General features: G+C 42.0%; 1 protein-coding gene across 3 annotated transcripts in view; it reads right to left on the reverse strand.

The window, feature by feature from the left end:
• Positions 1-18,529, reverse strand: part of FHOD3 (formin homology 2 domain containing 3) — a gene marked incomplete at its 3' end in the record, with an annotated part of 418,667 nt that overhangs the window by 50,696 nt on the left and 349,442 nt on the right. For all 3 annotated transcript variants that reach the window (XM_081996647.1, XM_081996646.1, XM_081996645.1), the window contains 3 exons: positions 15,482-15,787; positions 10,786-11,675; positions 4,408-4,566 (listed from right to left, as the gene is read on the reverse strand). In XM_081996647.1, coding sequence (XP_081852773.1) covers positions 4,408-4,566; positions 10,786-11,675; positions 15,482-15,787 — 1,355 coding nt within the window. The remainder of the gene's footprint in view (positions 1-4,407; positions 4,567-10,785; positions 11,676-15,481; positions 15,788-18,529) is intronic.

The following is an 18,529-nucleotide window of genomic DNA, read 5'->3' on the forward strand; positions in this document are numbered from 1 at the left end:
TTTTACATCTGAGGGCTATGTAGCCACTCCAGACACATGGACTCCAAAATACTTAACAAATGTGGGTATGGAGGGCCTAGCATACTTGCAGAGTTTTTTCATTTCAAATAGTTCTACTAAAAGCTATACCTATCAATGCAATGCAATATTGTGTAGCATCACAAACCTATATTGTAAAGCATGAAGTAACCCACCTTAACTTCCTCATAGCATTACCCCAAATTTACTCTGCTAAATTAATCATACTCTTTGGTATAATTTGATTTCGATCAACATTCCCTTACTGAGTAGCACTTTACAGAGGGACTCACTCATTTCCTTTATTAAAGACAAGCACCAAGGACTGGTTTGGTGGACTCTATTCTTGCTGTTACCCATGATACACTTCATTAAAATTAGGTGCCAGGATTTTAAGCTCGCCTCTTTTGCTTAGCTCATACAAAGCCCTCATCGATGTTAAGCAGGCAGCTCTTTATCCTGCAGTGAGCTCCAAGTTGTTTGAACACAATAAATGCCAAGCTTTCAAAGAAAGGAAAACACCACCACTTTGCCAAACATAAGGTGGCAAAAATTTTTTTTAGTTGGACTGATTCATGCTTGCAGACACACATTGTGCTGTCTTTTAAAAGTACGCTTCTAACAGCGCCTGCTCTGCATACTAAATGGACTATGTCTGCCTTTCTAGCACCATGCCCCATTTTCTGCGCTTTTCCACAGCTCAGGAGTACCTAACCACTTCAAACATGTGGCTTAAAATACGCAACATACTTAGGTATAGGGAGCTTTAAAATACCTGGAGATTTTTTTCTCCTTAGTTACACATTTGAAGTTAAAAAGCAAAGTATGGATTACTAACAGGAGTTAAATGGCACAAGCAAAGCAGCATTCAGCAGAATATAGGACAGTAGAGGAGGGTTTACTGGGTCACGATGAACTTGATGATGAGTTGGGCTATCACAAACTTGTAGCCTGCATCCCACTGCATCAACTGCTTTGTTGCTAGCACTACTGTCAGCACTACTTTAGTCCACTGTCCTTAAAGGAATTGCCAAGGTCAGTTTTAAGATACCATTTAATCCGAACTTATCCACCAAAGTGCAGAACTAAAGCCACGTGCACACTGACATGACAGTGATGATGCTCCTCAGCAAGGGACACAGCACAGAGTTCACAGCCAAGGCAATGGATGGTTTGGGTAACTTTATACTCTGTTTGTGCCCTGCTCCATGCTGGATCCCCTAAAAGCTGAAAATGATCCTAAATTATCTTGAAATTTTATCAGTGAATGTTATGTCCTCACTGCACACATCACATCCCTTCTCTTGCTCTCCTTGCACCTCTCTCTTCTGCTTACTAGCTGTGATCTCTCTTCTAGACTAAGAGAAAGGCTTTTGAGTACCCACTGTAATGCAGTTTTTTAATTAGACCAGTTGCATAATTTTTTTCCATTCTATGTCTTATTCAACCCATAGATCACCTATAAAGTATATTATATAGCAAATAATTTGCTTTATTCTCTGCATTTTTATACAAATGAAGCTGATATTTCCACTATGACTGATTCATTCATCATCACTACTAGTTATTTCCTAGTATTTAGGAACTGTAGATACGAATCAGAAAACTTTCTAAAAATCTAGACCGAAAAGACAATGCCTGTTCCCTCTAAGATAACACTAAGGCTAAAGCCAGTGAACAGATGGATGCAGAAAAGAGGAACGGGAAACAAAGCTTGTCTACACTGTAGATCAAAGAGGCAGCATGGAAAACTGAGGCAGGGCTCTGCTGAAAACAGTGGGACTCACAATGATGCATTTCTGTATCTCTTGCTGCACCTCTTGGCCAATGCTGCATAGCTTAATGCAGCCCTCTATCTTGCTATAAACGTTTGTCCGACTGTAACAATGTGCTACAAGAAAAATCTGTAAACTGAGGACTGGGGAAGGGAATCTGAATTCAGTGCAGGGTTTTGCCTGATAAGGAGTAAACATATACGGAACATAGAGGGAAAAAAAAAAGCTCTTTTCTCCATGAACATCATCCTTCCCAACCAATAAAGGCTTCAGCCCTCAAGGTGCAAAGTACTTGGACTCTGCTCCGTAGAATCATTTAGGTTGGAAAAGACCTTTAAGATCATTGAGTCCAACCATTAACCTAGCACTGCCAAGTCCACCACTAAACCACATCCCTAAGCACCACATCTACATGTCTTTTAAATACCTCCAGGGATGGTGACTCAACCACTTCCCTGGGCAGTCTGTTTCAATGCTTGATAACCCTTTTGGTGAAGAAATTTTTCGTAATATCCAATCTAAGCCTCCCCTGGTGCAACTTGAGGCTGTTTCCTCTCATCCTATCACTTGTTACTTGGGAAAAGAGACCAACACCCCTGTCGCCACAAGCCCCTTTCAGGTAGTTGTAGAGAGCGATAAGCTCTCCCCTCAGCCTCCTCTTCTCCAGACTGGACAACCCCAGTTCCCTCAGCATCTCCTCAGAAGACTTGTTCTCTAGATCCCTCACCAGCTTCGTTGCCCTTCTCTGGACACACTTGAGCACCTCAGCATCCTTCTTGTAGTGAGGGGCCCAAAACTGAACACAGTATTCGAGGTGTGGCCTCGCCGGTGCCGAGTACAGGGGCACGATCACTTCCCTACTCCTGCTGGCCACACTATTGCTGATACAGGCCAGGACACTGTTGGCCTTCTTGGCCACCTGGGCACACTGCTGGCTCATATTCGGATTATTTCCTTTCTCTTAATTTTAAATATATGAATGATCACATCAGGACTACTCACATCCTTAGCTGCAAGCTGTAGACACAGAACTCAGAAATCCCATTTTCTTTAGCACTGGCAAAGTTTACCAACAGTGTATCATTTCCTGGTTTCTGAATGCTTCACTTTTAAAGCTACCTGCTTATATATTTTAAATGAAATTATGGGTTTCTGGCAGTTAATGGAAAGACCACCCAAAGGAGGGTGTGGGGGTACAAGGCACTCACAACTGTGCACACCACAGGTGGTTGACAGATGGACAGCCCAGCTACAAATGTTGGCACTGGAAAGGGTGAGCTATGCAGAGTATCTGAACTTCCATTAAGTGTAGTGGAATGGAAGTTCAGATACTCTGCATAGCAATCCAAAGGAGATGATACATGGAAGATAATAAAGATGTGTACTTCTTTGTCAGCCATTTTGTGTTGGACTTTGTATGGAAACGCTGCCTACAGCACTGAGATCTAACCAGCAGTCTGTGCGTTGGGCTTAGCTGGATGGGTACTTCTCTCCAAAACTTTAAAGCTTAGTACTGCAAACTGCAGTGGTGGGCACATGTGCTGGGTAACGAAAAATTACTTTTTTAGCCTGATTTGTCACCTTCATAATATGAGTAAGGTATTTATATAGCAAATAAGTAGTACAGTTTTGGGAAGAAACTATGTTGTAGTAGGGATTAATCAGGCCTTGCTTTCTAGTTAAAACGATCTTTTGCCTTAAGTATTTCTTCTGCATATAACTGTTGGCAACTCCATTTCCATTCCAGCCAGCTTTTCTCATTTTCTTCTGTAGTCAGCACAGTGAAGGTGGAAAGGGGGAAATCATGAAACACGGTGCCAGACCACTGAAAGGTGACTGTGAATCAATACATGACCTCTGCAGCTCAGCCACTGGTTGAGATTTGTAGTTGTGCAGATTACACTTATTAGACAATATAGGCTTATTAAAAAAACAAAAAAAAAAGGGATTTGAAATGAATACAACCATAATGAAAAAAACCAGGGGCGCAGTAGGCTTCTTTTACACTTCATAGAAGAAAAATGTTTTGATAAAAAAAATAATAAACAGAGCTCATCTTGGATCTTGGTAAGAATATCTGCAAAGTCAAACATGTAATGGCAAAAATTACATCATCTGTAATCTTTATACCAACTGCTTTTCTTCAAACAACATAACACAGAAATGCTATTTTGAGCAGAACTAGTCACTGTATTTGTTTTCCATTAGATATACAATCTAGAATGACTCCAGCAGCTAGCTGGGCATGAACTTTATTAAACTCTGTACCAGTTGCATCAGCCCTGGTAACTCACTGCCTATTCTTGCTGCTCACAATATTTCAGTCAAGCTCCAGAGGAACAGGTAATATTCTGACAATCGTGACAGGAATTAACACCATTGTTACACAAACAAAGCAGAGAAGTCCACATTTACTGAGCATGCCCAACCTCAGGTGAATACTACATGCTTCTGAGCACATTACATCGACTTGACAAGTTTCAACTCTCAGTCATGATATAATACATCTCCTTTTCCCTATTCCATGAAAAGTCTGGCCTGTACCATGTGCAACATCGAAAAGAAAGGAAACACTGAAAATGCAGACTTGAAGACATCGACTACTCTTTCTTACCTCTATTCCTTCCTTGTTTAAGGCATATTCGTCAAAGTTCAAAATAGCAGTCTTGATAGTCCGGGGAGGGGGCAACACAGTCAAGCCAATATTAATAGCGTTGCTTCGTTTTGAGTCCAATACAATGATCTCCTGTCGCTTCCCATCTGCAGCAGTTTTCTTGGTAAAGAAGAGAACACGAATATTATTCCTCCAGCCTGTTTTATAAAGAAAAAGTCACTCCTTTCACTAATGACTTCCCCTACTCAAGGGTGCTGACACTGACTGTAAATCTAATGCATTTATAGTCATCCAAAAAAGCTGAATTCTTCTGCCACATCCTTGCTGGTATCGGCATGAGCTGCCAGGGTTTAACCAGAGAGCTGAATGCAGTCTCAGATGCCGTGCAAACCCGAGCTAGCCTGAGACAGAGGAGTCCCCGGGAACACTGCAGTTCAGGGCAGGAGTCAGGCTGAAAAAAGCCTGAAGCTGGGCGAGAGCTCTGCCATGCGGCGGGACTGGCTGGCGCAGGGACGGCGGGGCAGCAGCCAGGCAGCTGATGGGCTCTGGGGCTCAATTCCCCCTTGGATGCCCAAGAGCGGCCACTGACCCTCTCTTGCCCGTGTGGCTGGCTGGGAAACGGACAGAGTGCTCTCCACTTGCCTGCCAGCACTCTCCTGTGTTATGAATACACCTCAGGCACTGGAAAAGAAGCTGTAGAGGCCTTTTTGGAGGCACTGGCATGGTTTTCTGATCTCTGGCTGTCAGAGGAAGGGTATTCTACCTTGCTGCTCACGAGACATCCATCAAGCCTTTCACAGGTGCAGAACAACTTCAACCTTTTTTTTGAGTTATTTTTGATACTAGACATAATCTTTGGATCTTACCTCCAGCATAAACTATAGTATAAATAATAACGAAAGCACAAAGAACTAACAACATACGCTTTAAATTCCATTCTAGAGAAGACCCAAGAAATTTCTTCCTCTCTCCCCCCATACTCATAGTGGCAAAATGTGAACCAACTAGGCAAGGTGACTCATAAACCATTTATATGGTATAATACCGTGTTGAATGTGCTCTTTGCTTTTAAGCCTCAGCATGCATCTTATTCTCTCATTGTCCCATGCCAGAAGATGTCTCTTTGGCAGCTACATATGCTATATTTCAGTCAGCTGCAAGAGGACTCTGCTCCTCATACACAGGGATTTTTCCTCCCTCTGCACAGACATGAACTTTGGAAACACGTTTTCTCCGTTTCCCCTTCCTTTGCCCTATCAGAGACGGGCTGAGGGATGCTGTCAAACACAGGCGCGTAGGGAGAAGACCAGCACATTGATGCAAGCAAGCACAGAAATGCTTCGCTGTGTATAAGCCCGTGTTTCAGCAAGGCACAGGCTACGGAGGCATGAGTAGAGCCTGTTACCTGGGCTGGGGTTAGTGGCTCTGGCAGCAGCAGCCCCAGCACAGATGCGCCTCAAAGGGGCAAAGAGGGAGACTCAGGAATCCTTTTCTCCAGGCTGCAACGTGGCAGCCCGTACGACTCTTCAGAACAGAGAATCATCTGTGTTGTCTACAGCAGTAGTGCCTCTTGCCACTCTTGTGGATTTGGGGGAGGCCCAGGAGGAGACTCTTACTGCCCCAGTCTCCATCTGCGCTCAGGATTGCTTTTTAGATCACGAAGCTTCGTTCTCCACTTCCTTTGGGTCTGCACCACAGAGTCAAAAAATGCCCTACTGCCAGGTCTCCATGCTGATTCTGTGTTGGATGAACTGTCTAAATTAATAACCATGAATTTATCAAAGTACCTCTGGCTGCGGGTCAGCCCATAATGTGAATGCAGCTACAGCACTTTGCAGGGATGTATAGGCATAGCACAGGCATAGCTCAGCTCCTTGCCTGCACGGGAGCATGCCATCGGTCCCAGCAGCCTGCCCAGCATGTGTGTAGCACTACAGCCCTTCCATCATACCGACGTGATTACCGCGGTATGATGCAACTGTGATAGGAACGAGAGAGTTGTTGTTTTAAAACTTGAAAAGGAACCACACTTTTGCGGCAAGCAGGATGAATTTTAGGAGAGCAAAGATAACATTTGTTTTCAACTTTCATATGTCTGCTCTGTCAGAACTGCTGCCTACTTAACACCTTAAAAGCATCCCTGAAGTCTTCTTGAACTTTCCCTTCTTTGAGTAAGAGAGTCCTCAAAGTACTTCTTTGAGTTAGAGAGTCTTCTCCTTTAAAGCAGCCTTTTTTACTTCCAGGGCCATTAATCACATTTTCAGGACCACAGTTAGTGGCCAAGACCACATAAAAACAAGCCGGGTTCACCAGAGGCTGCTTCCTCTTGAGTCTGCATCGCACTAAGCCTTTTTTAAACCACCACTTTGTACCTTGTCCTTCGCCGTACAGAATTACACAGCTCCAGAGAATTTATGCAGAAGGAAAAAGGCTGGGGGAAAGGAGTTAAGTTTAGGCTTCCCACATGCGGTATGGGTAAGTAAGCCTCAGATCTGCAGCTCTGTTTTTAGGCTCCTACGTTTGACAAGAGAGACATACTCATTTGGGGGACATATGATGCTAACCACTGGGATGGCTGCGATTGCAACAGTGCGCTCGCTCCCTAGAAATTAGTTATGAAAGACAGACGAACTGTATAGGGGATGTAAGCACGTAGGTATTTTCCAGAGCTATAACTGCATATGGGGTGTAAAAATTTGGGGTAAGTAACTCTTTTCAAAAACAGGGGCAGAAGAGATTTTAAATCCGTACTGGGGATGATGGCTGCGTTACAAAGAAATCCTTTCCACATAAATAAAAGGATGAAGAAAAGAGAAAGATTTTACTACTATGAACTTTATTACCCTACCGCTAGGAAAAGAATTCCTTTTTGTCTGCAATGAAATTGCACATGTGTAAGTGTCTGACTGTTAAAATAAGCTACAACTATTAACTTCTATTACAGTATTAGGTGACTTCAGACTCTGTTTTATAAGTTCATTAACAGAGAACGACTTCAAATGCTTGAGGGAACAGTGCACTAGTGCACTTCATTTTATATTTTAATGTGTCAGTATGTAACGTAAGCCCTGAACTGCTGAATATTATATTATTAAATGTAAATACAAAATTAATTACAAAATATATCAGGTGGTATAATTTGTGGGAAACAAACATTCCTGCAATGTATTAACAACTGCAGTGAATTTAGATCTTTACAAGACGTTACTGGCCAGATTCTGTTGCCTCTATTGAAGGCTGGTAGTCAAGAGAGGTTAGGCAAAAACTGTTACCATCCCACAGAAGATGATGTGTAGTCTGATGAATGCGAAAACACGTTCCCTAATTTTTCACACCTACTAGTTTTCTTGTCTGTAGGCACATGGTGGATCACTATGTCCCACGGGGTATAGATGAATCAGCAAAATAATACTTCCAAATGGCACACAGAACCAAGCGGATGGCAGAAGGGCTGAACACACCGTTTGATTCAGTAGTGTCTATGTGTTTTCATTTCTCTTCACAGAAAAATAAACACTTCAAAGTACTTTGCAAAAATACCTGCTTTGTTTGGCAGAGTGAGAAGGAAAGAAATTCTAGACAGGCTTGGAGGGGTTACCTGATCACTCTCTATTCGCAAACAGAATGTCGTGATCTTCTATTCCAGAAAATAAACAATCTGCAACTAAAGGTGCTCCACTAACTATAATCAATGTGTGAGCTGTCCAGGTGGCATAAATTTTCCTAAAATCAAGAATCTCACCTCCCAGCCTCCCCACCACCAACTCATATATTATATCCTACAATTTAAAATCCACTGTATTTTATTGCAGTATATTGTGTTTAATGAAAAACTTCTTATGAGCCAGGAAGTAGCTGTTTATAGCTGTGTGTTGTGGAAAGCACAGTGAAGGATTAGAAACTGGAGTAAAATTGGTTACAGCTGTATGAAAGAGCATATGCACACCCCTAGACAGCCTGACTTTGCTTTTCCTCTCATCCTTTTCTGGACTGGTCCTTTTCCATGCACCTGCTTCCATCTATTGCTATGAAACCTGGAGATTTGACTTTTGATTTGTTGCTCTGCGCTCCTTTTTTTCAGCTGAACCAACTGAGCTGTGAGTCAGACTTTACGATATTATAGAATAAACCTGTTTTGGATTGCAGCCATTGGACACGAGAAACTAGACACAACGGAGAACGTACTCCCTGGAAATAAACCAAGCAGTCTGGAAAAAGCGAGAGGTATCCTAATTTCAGTGCAATCTTTGTACCAAACCTCAAGTCTTTTACAGATTCAGTGGTCTGCTTAATTATTCCCACTCTCACTTGATCTAAGGACCATCTCCTACCCTGGAAGATTTGCTGGTGTTCACTAAAATCACGCAGGAGTCTCAGAAGTCTGAGCAGACCGCCACTATGGTAACCCTTGGTCACCATTGTCTTCTCTACAGAGACAATGAGACTTCTATGTCTGTGTTATGGGACAGGGTGGAAAGAGAGCCAAAACTCATGCAGAGAGCAGTCATTAGTCTCCAAGAGGAAAGCAGTCACCTAAATCATTCCGCAGACTTGCACTAATTTCAAAGAAACCTGCTCACTCATCTTCTAGCCAAAAGCTGTGCCAAAGCACCAGGCAGCCCAGGCGGGTCTGGGAAGCAAGCATGAGGGGAGGTGGGGGAAAATGGCCAAAGGTAGTTTGGGAATGTGCACGGCAAATGACTGGAAAAGTAAACAAGTCAGAATTCCAACAATTTAACATTTTATCAAAAATTTTGTGTGAGAATAAAAGATTACAAATCAGCCAGACTGATCCATTACAATACTGGCATTTAGCACAAAGCTAAAGTTTGGAAATGGCAAATATGTCATAATTCCACATTCAATTTGAGGAATTAAATGTTTTATGAATCTAAGAAAATGCTCTCATTCCTTCCATCTACGAACCATCTGTTGCAGATTTGTATTTACAGGGAGAGAGATGAGGAGTAACACACCACGACGTCACCAGAATTCCTTCCTCAGCAGAAAAAGAATTAGAGAGAGAAATTAATCTCAGCATCGTCCAAATGAATGATCAGCTGAATGTGTTTTTAGAGCTGCTACGCCATACGTTTCAGATCTACATGCATCTGTGTCACAAAAAATTCAGCTAAGAACAGCGATGGCAGGATCTATGTGAGCCATGCATTTATGTACCTGTTGTTTGCTAGGTACTTAGTGAGGGGCTTGGTTGTTTAAATTGCAATGTTTCCACTTGACCAAGATCATCAAGAGTGACTATTAGAAAATTTTGAGTTAATAACTCAGACAAGTGACACGCAGAACTTTTACCGTGAGACATCCAGTTTCCCCAGATTAAGAGCCAACAATAATACATACGATACCAAATATAGATAACAACTTTTGCCAACCAAAGAGAAGTAGAATATTCAAGGTACTGACTGGTTTTTATGTCATTATAAAACACATAGGCATACATAGAAAACATACAAGCGATGTATTTATTTTAAGTAAGAGAGATGGACATCTTTTACTAGCATTTTAACTGGAAAAAAACATTGTTTCCCTGATACCAATTATTCTGCTTAGAAGAAAAAGAGTTTATGTAGCCATGAAAAACAAATGTTTGAGCTAATAACTTTTTAAATGCTACTTTAAATTCCTACTAAATTTAACTATAAAAGACTTCCCTTTGTTGTTGAGTCTAATGTTAAACAGCCGTGTCACCAGCCTTTTATTTTATTTTATAACAATGCTCCTAAGGAAGAGGGAATCCTAGCTACAGAGGTATTTCCTGCGACAGCTTCTATCCTAAAATTTGGATAGCCACATTGTACAAATTAAGGATGTAAAGTAGGCCTGCTCACCACTATAAAACAAAACACCAACACCCCTGCAGAGTTCAGCTGTAAACTCGGTCCAGCTGATAAACCAATCCTTCAGAAAAAAGCACATGTGTAGGCTTTTTGCGGCAGATCCAGTTTGATATTCTAACCTTTCTACATGATGATTAGGAAGATGTTACCAAGTGAAGAACTGTCAAATACACAGATATGAATCATCATGCTGTGACCTTTATAAGAATGTAACAGAATATATTTCAGATTTCAATACCCACTTTGGCACTCAGCTACAAACAACCTAATGTAAAATTTGTTGGTATTCCACACCTGAAGTGATATCCCCAAACCGGTAGACCTCAGACAAGAGAGCAGCTTGGCACGTACACCATCCTAGCCTCACCTCCTAGTTTCGGGCCATGGAATATCTTCCGTCATTGGCCAAGCTAGAAACACATCCAGCATTTTCATATAAACAACATAAATCACCTGGATCTAACTCAGAATGAATACCAATACAATAGCAAAGTAATAGCAAGCTGAATACAAGTTGTACCTTTGTGACAGGCAGTTCCTTGGATTTAGACTCAAAGAGATGCTCCAGTTTGGAAGTGTCCACCTTAATGGGTTCCAGTTTCGACCACAGGAATTCTCTGCAGCGTTTGTTGTTTTTACACTGCCACTCAAATGGCCGTACCTCGTTCCAGAACAGACGGATGGTTTTCTTCTTCTTTATAAATGCTGGCTGACCCCTAGAAACCTGGGGTGACCCTAAACCCTGAGCAGTGCTGAACAGCGGAGGAGGAGCCAATAAATTAGCAGAGGGTGGAGGTGGAGGCGGACATCCAAACAGCGGGGGAGGTGGTGGAGGAGGCAAACCCAGAAAAGAAGGTGGAGGTGGAGGAGGGGGAACAAGGGAGTCCCCAGGACCCATATCCATGTCCAACACATCTACATCATCCTCCTCCCCCAAGTCTGTAAAATCCATGTCTTTGATTTTCAGTTCTCTAGGGTTAGCCATGAGCTGATCCCAGATGTAGTCAGATTCCTTCTTTGGCTGTGCTGGTGTCTTCTCAGGGACCTGTTCACTGATTTCACCTTCGGGCACGGCTGTCCCCTTGGCCAGCTCACCACTGTTGAATTTTTCTGCAAAGGCTTTCACGCTGCCTTGGTTGTCCAGGTTTCCGATCTCCATCTTTTTGACACTTTCATCTTTGGCCTGCTTTGTGGCCTGAAGGATAGAGATCCTACTGGCTAGGCTAGTGAGTGACTCCTCGCTTTCCTCCGTCTCCTTCTTTTCCTCTTTCGCCTCCAGCTCCTTCTCCTCTTCATCCTTGGGCTTTTTGTTATGCGCATACAACATGTCCAGCATAAACCGCTTGTTGTTGAGGATGTTGCTGCACTGCTCATTCACACCAGCATCCTGAATGGTCTGCAACCATGGACCTGCAATCACACACACACAGAGATGAGAAGAGTCAAGGCAAGGGAGCCAGAGCACCAAGAACACTCCTCAACCCACCAGAAAAAGCCCGAGGGACGCATGCGCAATTAGTCTGAAACTGGGCAAGCAGTAGCTTTGAAAATGTTGAAGTAAGTGACAGTGCTGGTATATGGCCCAACCTTGATGGGCTGAGTGTAATTCTCAAAAAAGGAATGGGAGCAGAAAATAATCAGTGTAGCTTGGGAGGGACTATATAACTGCCGGGATTTCAAGGTTCAGTTTTCTCCTGAAACCTGTCAGGTTTCACTTTGTACTTACTAACCCACCTCATTTATACAGTGCATAAACGCTCAGAATCTTTGGTAATCCAGAATGGGGCTTAAATATCACGTCAATGGCACAAAATAGGTTATTGTCATACTTTTCACCTGGCCGTAAACTGGAACCGCCCCAGGAAAACGTCTTTATAAAGGAGATTTTCCCTGCCTGATGTCAAGGTCAATATGTAACTGCCTTCTTCTCCTCCTCTTCCTCCTCTCCGGCCTGGCTGGGGGAGGACAGCTTTCATCTGGCTGTTCCTCAGACCTCCCAGCTGGGTACCTGGGCCATTTTGGGTGGATGGATCCACAACATGGACCCTTTGAATCCCTGAGGAGGCTTGCATACCCAGGGTACAGCTCTCAGGTCAACTCAGTGAATATAAGCATAAGTGAGATTTTTAAAGTTAATTCTACGAATATGAGCACTTTTATAAAAGATTTTTGAAAATGCTGCTCATCGACCACTGCTACCCTCGCTGTAATATATGACGGCACTGAAAGCCTAATGGCCTTCTTCCCACATCACAATCATTTAACATGTCACTGTAATGAAGCTTTGTCTTTCTGAGTACTGCTTTTCTCAACAATAATCTGCAAAATACCATGTATAAGGCAGCACCTTAAATAACAAACTATAGCAGTCGAATCATAAAAATAAATGATGTAAGCATCTCTCTGACTACATTTCCCTGAATATAACAACTGCTAAGCAATGTGAATAATGTGTCTAAAAATTATGGTGCTTTTTTTTCCAGTGGGCATCAGAGGAAGTGATTAAACATGGACAAAGATAATTCTTCACACTTGCTGCATATCCTGTATGGATTCCTTCTGTTCCCTATAGTCTTTACACATTTAATTAACATATTTTTAATAAACTCTATTTCTTGAACAAATTTTATTTTGACTGCTAGTCTGCCTTCCTTTTGGCTCTTTGTGGTTAAAGATTTTCTTTTACACCTGTCAGTTGAACTTTCTCTTAAACTTACATTTTATCTTTGTTTCTCCCCTTATGTTCCCAACTTTTTCAATACTTTAGAGTTTTAAACATCTTTTATGGCTTCCTTGGTTTCTTACCATGACATCTAGCCCTGTCCTCTCAGAAGGTGTCCCCTCAGTGAGATCCACATCCAGGGCCCCACAACTCCCCCCTGTGCCTTTAAAATAACACCATGTTAAAATGTAGGACAGGTCTCACAGCACAAAGCATATGGACAGAAATGACTCTCACCTCTATTCAGATCAACCTCTAAACCACATTTTAAAATAAGCCCAGAGGTTTAACCTCAGACAAAAGAAAGACTTTTTTTCAGCAATGGATATAACCTCAACCTCCCAAACCATTTCCTTCTACTTTCCTGCAGGAGGCTTGAGTGCTTCCATTGTCTGTTTATTTTTCCTCAAATTTTATCCATGGAATTACTTTCTCACCAAGACTGTAACCTGAGGTAGTCTCTCAGATTTGTCTCTGAAGTAGTTTCACTAGACAACGTGACTAGACAACTCCTTCGCCACACCATAGATTCTACCCAGCTGAGTCCCCACAGAGGATTTCCCCCTACTCCCAGTCTTTCAGTCAAAGATGCTCAAGATTGCTCCCAGGATCCCTTCTACAAATCCCACATGACCTACCTGCCTCACAGTTTCACCAGCTGGGATCCTCCAGGATTTAACCCCTTTGCAAAACCGATGATCAAAATTCCTCCAGACACAATCTCTGTTTGGGCTCCCCAAGTCTGCCTCCACCTGCGCTAGCTGATCAAAGACTATTGCTGTGAAGACTCTTGCCATCCTGGGATCTCTTCTGCAGGTAAACCTCTCCACAGGTAAAACTTTGCAATACCATCAGAGAAATAAGACTTGTTGGAAGCCAAATTCAGCAAGATGGCTAATGAAGGAGGAGCCAGGACCAAAGGCTTTATTCCTTTGTCCTTAATCCATCTGGACAAAACCAATGGGCCACTTCATAAATGGCAAACCACTTGTTGGGAATGTGAGAACTGCTGGAGAAAGCTCTCGTTTGCTTTCCGAATCTCCTCATGTACTAGAGAGCAAAGAACTCACTACATGAGATCTCCTACATAGCACAACCTAATAAATCGTTGGTCTGCTGGTAACATAGGTCAATTTGATGTTGATTCTTTGATAACAGGGTACATCTCTTAGCTTTTAACAAAAAGTACATAAGCAATTTAATTAGACTGGTAATAGGCTGGTAACAGACAAGATGAGGGGGAAAAACCTGTAACCTGTTCTCCTTTACTTGCACTTGGACTATGCCACAAGTGCAACGACATCCTTCATCTGTCATACCTCCCCTCCCTTTCCTAGATATATATCTATCTACATTCTTTAAGAGTACGATAGCATTCTAAGTAACTCAATCTTGGTGCTGGTTGAAAAGAAGATAGCTCTTAAATTTAGAATAAAATTAACTTGATGCTTCCCAGAAATAAAAAAGTGATAGCATTTAAACATGAACAGTACAGTCTGAGAGTTTATCTCTGTGAGGTCTTTGCGATTCAGTGTCATCCCTCTTCTTTCAGGATGGGGAATGAAGGAAAGATTCAAGGAAAGAACAAAACTATTTCACACTGTGAAGCACTTTTTGTTTTCTTATTGAGAATTTAGGAAACTTAGGACAATGCACTCCCATATTCAGAAGACTTGGAAACCAAATGCCTTAATTACATGACATTCCTTTACATCTCTATAAACAGTAGAAAAGAGTAATTCATCAATGAAGGTCAAAATCTGCCTTTTAGTCCCTACCTGGGCTGCGTGTCAAGCTCTGGTTGTCATTATCACTCCAGGCAGAAAACTGGTTCTTAAGGTGCTTTCCAGGCTGGGCTACCTTTTACAGGTGCCTGGTGGCATATCTGACCAGAACCACTGGTACTACAGAACGGGTCTTTTCCAGACAAGGTCTATTTCATGTGCCTCCTCCACATGAGCTAAGGATGGCCACAGCCCAGACCTATCTTCAGCAGCTCCCGTGTATCTATGTCTGCTTTCTGAAGTCTAGCCAAGACAAGAGACTGGAGGGAAGGCACAAACATCCCAGTCCTCATTGCTCTTCCCCTTCCACTGAAAGCTAATAGCATGAGAAAAGGTATCTGGAATCTCAACGGGGCCCCTCTTCTCATTGTTTTACATGTAGAAAACCCAAATAAACTCTCTGGGAGCTAGAGATCCAAGTCGCTGCAACATGATGGTTCAATAGTTAATACATTAATCTTAAGGGAAGAAAATGGTGTCAAGTCAAAGGAAACCTCATTTCATCAAGGCCTTACTGTCCCTCAAACATAGAAACTCCATCAGAGTCTGTGGATTTCCAAGCAGAGAATGGAAAATGGATTTGGCCAGGGTGATGGAAGACTTAGATGGGTGCAAAGCATTTGTTAGCTAATTAACACAAAACCAGAGCTGCTCATTTAACATTTTTTTTTCCACAGAAACCTTTCATTATTGAAAAAGCTTCACTTTACCAGTTTCATTGTCACTGGTTAACTTGTCCTCTCTCTCTTCCCTCTCTAAAGTGCTGCTTGCTGAGGATATGCTGGATGCAGAGCAGTTGTCTTTTTCATTCACTTCCTCATTCTGCCTCTCTTTTTCACTGAGTATTGCACTTTCTTCTGGCTCTCTCTCTGGTCCTTGCTCCACCTCACTCTCTGGTCCCACCTCTGTAGCCTCTATTTCCTTGCGTGTCTCCGTTCCCTGCTCGGCCTCAGCCTCCTGCTCTGGGTCTGGTTCTGGTTCTGTCTCTGTCTCTGGTTCAGGTTCACTGGCACTCACTGGCGGAGAGAACAACGGGAGAAAGAGATTCACTTAATGATGGAGTCGTCTCAGGCTCACTCCTCTAAACAAGGGTGACGTGAAAGTTGTACAAGTGCTTTATAGAAAGAAAATAAAAAAGCAAGTCCACGGCATGCTGAACATTAGGAGCAACAGACTGATGAATGTTGTGCAACGACAGCGTTGCACGTGAGAGTGGCCTGGCAAAGTCCCTCTCTTGCTGTCTGGAGACAGCCCACTATTTTTATACATACTTCCACAGCTGGAGTGTTGGACTTGCATAAGGATTTGAAGAAATACGCAGAAAATGGGCATCCCACCTGAGCATGACATTGACAATTCAGTGCCTAGACAGAGCCAGGAAGGAAGAAATCTTTTAAAAAAACAAAAAGGAGAGAGATTGTGGCTTTTGGTTGCATTTTCTTTGGTTTCTGGAAGAATTCTTTTTTCACCTGATGAGGAACACTTCAACGAAAAAATACAAATATTAGTTTTAGTAACACAGTTGAATGGCACAGTCTGGAAATGGCACTGTCACACATTTGGCTGACAAAAACCATATGCTTTTTCATGCACATTTGCTTCAGAATAGCCACAGCAAAACTGAACAAAGTTTCCAACTGCTTGGTGTACGGCACAAATTTAATTTCCAGTTGGTTGGCATATGCTGAGCTTTTTTATCAGTTGGCACACAGCAAACACTGTTGATAGTATGCTTGTTTTTTTCTTCCCTGCTTTATAATGACAGCAAAATTAATCCATTCACCTTTATGGTTTTAGCTAAACCAGCAGATTTTCACATGCAAATATTTTCTGCATGCTGCAAAGAAACTGAAGAGCATCCACACATATTCACATCAAGCAGCTGACAATTTTCTGAAAACTGAAATGGCCATGCAAGAGTGATGAAGATGGGCATGCATGTTAGTTCTGCATACTCCCCAAATTCCCTCTGTACTAAATCTCGTGTTGGGTGGCTGAACTACAATGACCAACTCATACTTGTTTTTTCCCCTCTGTTAACTACTTTTCATTACAATATTGCAAAAGAGCCTTCCGGACTTGTCATGGTCTTTGCATCACATGATATATGATGAGCCTTTCATCAAGGACTACAAAATAAGTAGTGCACTGGAATGCAATCCAAACATTTCAGTCCTCCAGGGAGCAGGTAAATAGATTTATCCTGAGAAGGTATAAGCCAAAATAATGAAGGTCACAATGTTTTCCTAAGACTGTTTCGTGTTGCGTGCCTAACCTATTTTCTGAGACACCCACACAAAGAATAGTGGTTTCTAACAATGCCTATGCCTATCTTTACAGTAACTCATATGCTTTTAAACTAGCTTTCAGTAATGCATCTTCAGTGCCACACTATTCCACTTCATTTCATATCATTTAAGTGTACAAAACCGCAAATTATTTTTTCCCACTGATTTCATTGGAGCTAAGCTTCTACACTTTCAGAATTGTTTTTAAATGTGTAGTTAAATAACCAGACATGCACATATCAATATCAATACATCAAATCCCTCTAAGATGTTGTAAAACACTCACAGTTAGAAGCTTACCTTTCTTCCTCTTCTACATAGCCAGCATCTAAAAGTCTAATATTAGGTATGCGAGCAGCTCTGCACATGCCTTGTCCCTTTAAATGTACCTTACCTATGACTGTTCCCTAGACCCTGCCTACGAGAGAGGCAAAATTATAGAGAGCTGGCAAGAAGTTGACTTACACTCTGAATCCCAGTGGTATGTTTCTGAACACAGCTGTCTGTGTGTAGGTATAGCACAAGAGCATTTTAAGATCAAGCCAAAATTTGCATATAACTGAATTGCAAGCTTAGGAATCCTTCAGTTAGTTCCTGGAACTAATATGGTACTGTAGCATGAAAGACTCTTGAGCTTGCGACTCTGCAGTGGTCCATGTAGACAAACGTCATCAATTCATCATAGTTTTGTGTGAATTGTAGATGTTTGTCTCTAAAACAAAAGCTGTCATGCAATAACCAAAAAGGTCAACTCCAACAGCTCAGGTGGAGAAAGAAGCTGACTAAAACATGGCTAGGACTTCTAATGTTTATGGCACCCTTGTCATCATGAAGCTACACTGAAGATGCAATAGGATAAAGTCTCCCCTGACTTTATCAATATTTCAAACAAGAAGTATTCCACACATACCAGAAAGATGCAGTATCTTAGCAGAATCTAATATACAACAAAGAGTAAAGAGCAGTATACTGACACAGGCTGCTCTCTGAGTTCAAGGAGCATCAAAATCTAAGCACTTCTACAACAAACCATTCTATGATGTTGACACCTATTTTGACAGTCTCTCTCTCTCTTTAGGGATAATATCAAACAATCCACCAATAACCCAAATAACTTCTAAATAGTCAGCTAAGTCCAGCAGTGCTTCCCTTAAAAAGCTCTTAAAAAATAAACCCTGTCAGCAAACACTAGCTGGAGAACAAAGCCAGCAAGCTAGACATGTGTCCATCACTTGCAGTTCCATCGTGTAATCCATTGGGCTGATGTTGGTGAGAACTTCTAAAGATGTTAAAAAATTCTCAGTGAATGCTTGGTGGCAGCCTATTTGAAATGAGATGGAACTTTCAGTCCCGTATCTACTGGATCAGTTTTCACACCAGACAAAAAACTACTTTAAGTAGAAACCTTGCAGGAGGCAACAGAGTTAAATAACAGACCAGGCTCTGTTCACTGTCTTCAGACTTCTGCGA

Source organism: Phaethon aethereus (assembly GCF_964289735.1).
Source record: "Phaethon aethereus genome assembly, chromosome: 2".
Lineage (NCBI taxonomy): Eukaryota > Metazoa > Chordata > Aves > Phaethontiformes > Phaethontidae > Phaethon > Phaethon aethereus.